The sequence below is a fragment of the Leucopleurus acutus genome, assembly GCF_964270905.1.
Source record: "Leucopleurus acutus genome assembly, chromosome: 2".
Lineage (NCBI taxonomy): Eukaryota > Metazoa > Chordata > Mammalia > Artiodactyla > Delphinidae > Leucopleurus > Leucopleurus acutus.
Window position 1 is genome coordinate 76,044,235 of NC_139143.1, and position 4,686 is coordinate 76,048,920.

General features: G+C 47.4%; 1 protein-coding gene across 1 annotated transcript in view; it reads right to left on the reverse strand.

The window, feature by feature from the left end:
* Nucleotides 1-1,550: 1,550 nt before the first annotated feature.
* FCRLA (Fc receptor like A) overlaps nt 1,551-4,686 on the reverse strand; it is a gene marked incomplete at both ends in the record, with an annotated part of 6,653 nt that continues 3,517 nt past the window's right edge. The window contains 5 exons of the mRNA XM_082865616.1: nt 1,551-1,849; nt 2,689-2,973; nt 3,446-3,712; nt 4,033-4,185; nt 4,456-4,470. Of these exons, the coding sequence (XP_082721742.1) occupies nt 1,551-1,849; nt 2,689-2,973; nt 3,446-3,712; nt 4,033-4,185; nt 4,456-4,470 (1,019 nt within the window). The remainder of the gene's footprint in view (nt 1,850-2,688; nt 2,974-3,445; nt 3,713-4,032; nt 4,186-4,455; nt 4,471-4,686) is intronic.

Consider the following 4,686-nt stretch of genomic DNA (forward strand, 5'->3'; position numbering starts at 1 on the left):
TTCCTTATTTAGCATGAGCTTGCAGGATGCATTCATGAACATGGTACCATTAGCTGAAATCAATTCCATGTAGAATGGTTATAACATAGTATATTTGGAGATCCAACATAGTCCACTGGCAGTTAAGCTTCCACTTTGGTCATCCACCAAATGACGTATCTCTGGTCATCATTTCTTGCAACTCCCATTCATACAGCTGTTAATCGATCCTCTCACGCTGCAGTGATATTTGTGGACTTTTACCAATTTCCAGTTTCTTTCTCATCTTTCCACTTGAAGGTGTTAGGAGCCACCATAAAACTGGCATTTTAGAGGGAGCTAGGAACCACCATAAAACTCAAATTTTAACATCCAGCATGATTCTGTTCCTTTATTTCTTTGTGGCATGTCTGGACCGATCACAGGTACATATTTTGTAAATCACTGTGGGTCCAAACTATACACAGAATAAATGGCACAAAGAAAAAGTACACTGGATAACCTCATACCACATGATTTAGGAGAAACGTGGTAGAACGCTCTTTGGCTGAGGTCATGAAATGGTGTGCTAACTCACTGACCAAAACTTCCTGTAGAATCTGGCAGGCTAGCTCTCATTGGCTGAGAATATACAACAGCAGTCCAAGCATAGAAAATAAAGTATTACTATGGTACCAAAATAGATTTATGTATATTTTTAAAGAAAAATATTTCAGAGATGGATTAAAACAAATAATTGCTGCTCTGGCATTGTTCTACTCGATCGCGTGTTTCTGAGTCCACTAGGATCCTATGGGAAATTTTTATATACCCTGCTTTAATTGTTTAATCGGTAGGAGTATTACTGCCCCTCCATCCCAAATTGTAAACTTTCTATAGACAGAGACACTGTCTTATGGGTATACTTAACATAGCATCAACTTGGGCATGTAGCAGAGGCCGACAAAATACCAGCACGTAATTAATATTTGCTGAATAAGGCTAGGAGGAGAGAATAAGTAGAAGAAGCAAAGGTCCATCCCAGAGTCCAACACCTCCATTAGGCTGGGGTTTCCCAACCTCAGCACTATTGCCATTTTGGACCAGATAATCCTTTGTTGTGGAAGGCTGTTCTGTGTATTATAGGATGTTTAGCAGCATCCCCAGCTTCTACTCACTAGACACCAGGAGCACACCCTCCCTGCAATGTAACAATCAACAATTTCTCCAGACATTGCCAAATGTCCCCTAGGGTGGGGAGGGATTGCCCTCGGTTGAGATTGCTGCATTAAATCTATCATCTCATTGCTTCTCTTTCAATCACCAGATTCTGGTCTGGGCAACAGAAGGCAACTCCTGGTCTAGATAGAGCAGGAATATGTTGTCATGTTCAGGGAGAATATACAATTATAGCTAAACTCTAATTACCACTTTGTACACGTTTATTTATACTCACCTATCCCTGTTAACTCTAGCGAAACACTGGGCAACTTGTAAAACTACTTATGCTTAAGTATGGAACAGAAAGAGGACAACTAGAAAGAGTTGGATTTATTGGGGGTAGTTGAGCAACACGGCAGGTGAATTATTTACTAATATTTGGCAGGATCCTTTGTGGCCTGAAGCTTCAGGTGGCCGGACAAGTCCCTCAGCTCCATGACCAGGTGACCAAGGATGACCCTCATATCCTGTATTTGTTTGAGGAGAACACGCATCTGGTGATGCAGATGGGGATCTGGGAAGTGCAGAGGAGAAGAGGAGCCCAGATCCTTAGAAGAAGGGGTGGGCAGTGGAGGCAGAGGCCCAGGGGGCTCCATAGAAGTAGTTTCTGGAGCAGCTGATTTCTGAGGAGCTGGATTCAAGGTGGGGGGTGCAGCAGAGCTGGAGGGACCTGGATTATGGGATAGGAGACACAGACAAGAGTGAAGTCTGACTCTGGCCCTACCCTCATATTCCCGGTCAGTCTTTCTTATTCTCTGAAAATAGCTGTGGGGTCCAATGGCAACAAAATCTTGAGGACTCTGGTCCAAATTTGAATGTGAAGCATAGTTACTTCTGCTTGAAAATCTTGCACAATGAAGCCTCATCATTAGAGGACTATGGATATTAGCCAGTTCTTCTCCTTTCAGTCTAATTCCTTACAACATGCATGTGGTAACTGGCCCTAGGTCAACCTCTTATTGTATATGCCATTAGTGTAATTCCTTACCCTTGTGCCAGTCTTCAGTGTTTTGAGGACACCTCTGCTGGCCCCTCGAGTCACCTCCTCTTCAGAATGAGCATCTCCCATTCCTCCCATTATTTTCCTTCTGACATGACCCAAGCGCCGTCACTACCCTGGACACCTCCTCTGGGTATATTTCAGGTCAAATGCAGCCTTCTTAATGGGGACTCCCAGAATTGAATAGGAAATCCAGACTACTTCGTCCTCACAGTAGATACTATATTCCTACGAATGCCCAGAGGTCATGTAGGGAGTGTAAAGTCTATGGGGAAGCAGCTGTGGAGTTGGCTCAGGTCTTCGTTTGATGAGGTATACACCACAGTCTGAGGGAGAAGTTTCCTATTTGTGCTTTCTTCCATCACTAGGGACTCTGGCTTATGGTTCCTGCCTCCCATGTGTCCTTTCTTAACCTGCTTACACTGAACCTTAGCTCAAAAACCCAATTGTCCTATTCCCCCCCTACCCCTGCCTTTTCACACACACCAGACATATACACACTAACTCACCCTGCACCCTGATCTCCAGCTTGGGGCTCTGTTTCCAAACTTGGCTGTCCTCAGTGGCTGCTTCACACCAGTAGGACCCAGAGTGTGCCTCTGAAGCAGTAGGAATCTGGAATTCTGAGGAAGGGCTCCTGCTACGCACTGTCCTGCTGTCTTTGTAGAAGGAGAAGAGGAGGTGGGCAGCTGACCTCTGCAGGGGCAGCTTTGTCTGACAGCTCAGGGTTACCGGGCTTCCCTCTTGGGGCTCAGCTGAAGGTGTGGCTCTGAGAACCGGGGCTCGAAACAGTTCTGGGGGAGAGATAGGTGAGGAAGAAGAGCTCAGCCATCCTACATTCAGGTGGACCCATGACAGGCAAAGACCCCCAGTCACACTTTCCTTCACCTATTTCTATCGGGAAGGAGTTCTCTTAGAAAAGTTCCATTTGAAACTTTCAAGTCCTATCTCTCTTCAATAGACAGGACTAGAAAAGATCTAGAGATGGGCACATCTGACCGTAATCCAGATGCCTAGTCAGTGAACATTGGGAAGCATAGAACTGTAGGACAAAGCAGCAGGAAACATGCTGAACTTGGAGTTGGGCTAAATGACTTGAAAAGGCAATGCTAAGATGCTGCCCCTTTTGAAGCCCAACTTGGACATTTGTCAGCAACCTGCTCCTTAACCCTTCAGTGACCTTACCATCTCCAGTGAAAGACATTTCTGGTCCCTCTGTCTCTCCCCACCTGCCTCTGCCACAATGACACGGCCTCTAGCTCTTACCTTGAACTGTGATAGCCACAGGAGATGCCGTTTCTGGGCTCCCAGGACCAGGGCTCCTGAAGATAGCACTGCAGTGGTAGTGCCCGCTGTCTGTCTTTCGCGCCACGGCGATGGAGAATTCCTTGTTAGGTCCAGGGGGACCCAGGGCTGAGCCATCTTGGTAAAAGGTGACCTGGGTCAGTGGCCAGTCTTGCCAGGCCTGGCAGCGCAGAACCAGAGGGTCTCCCTCAAATATAGGCCAGGCTGGACTTTGGAGGATCAGCCAGTCTGCGGTCCAAAGCAAGAGCTGAGTGTGACCCACTGCCTTCCTTGGGAGCTCCCTCAGTGCTGCCCACAACAGACCACTCTAATCTTTCTCTGAGGGGCCAGGTAACTTTCACCACTGGTTGGGAGTATGGAACAATTTCTCTAGGGCCTAGCACAGAGGGCACCCTGGCTTCTTTGGCTGAAGATGGGGCAGATGATATCTCATCCCCTGGCCAGTTTCAGGGGGCACCTTCCTGAGTGGGCTGTGGGGCTGAAAGGAGAACTTTGGGAAATGGGAGAAAGACCTGGCCTGCACTGGTCAGTCCTTCCTGGGACCTCACCGTAGGACACAATCAGATGGAAGGGTTCACTGAAAGTGTAGCCCTTGACCTGGAAGTCGACTTCCCTTGGGTCCGTCAAGTCATCCTCAGTGTGGCAGCTGCCCTCCTGGGTGCTGACAGGTCCTTCGCACTGGAGCGCCTCAAAACCGGCAGCTGAGGAGGGCATGGTCCGAGAAGAACCAGAAAATGATGCTGTGATTGGAGAAAGAGGACAGGAAATTGCTTTCCACAAGAGTTCCTCCCTCTCCTCAGGGAATTATATTTTTTAGAGTGGAATAGGAAGACATCAAAACATTTTTTCCAAGAGACCCATATGGATCTCTCGGAGGGATACAGCTGACTTGATTCGCTGGCTTCCAGGTGCTGTCAGTGAACGGACTGTGGTTCGAAGAAGGGGTGCGGGGGAGAGAATGGTGAACTCACCAGCATGACATCCAGCTGCAGTGCAGGAAGCCAGAGGCCAAAGACAACGAGGACCCCAGAGCCGGCAGACACAGGACAGGAGGGAAAGGGAGATGATCAGATTCTAACATTTGTTGGGTGTTTACCACATACCAGACACTGCCAGCCATGTTCACACCTTATCACACAAATCTTGCAAGATTTCTAGGTATGTGATTTCACTCCCATTTTATAAATCTTAAATGAAACAGG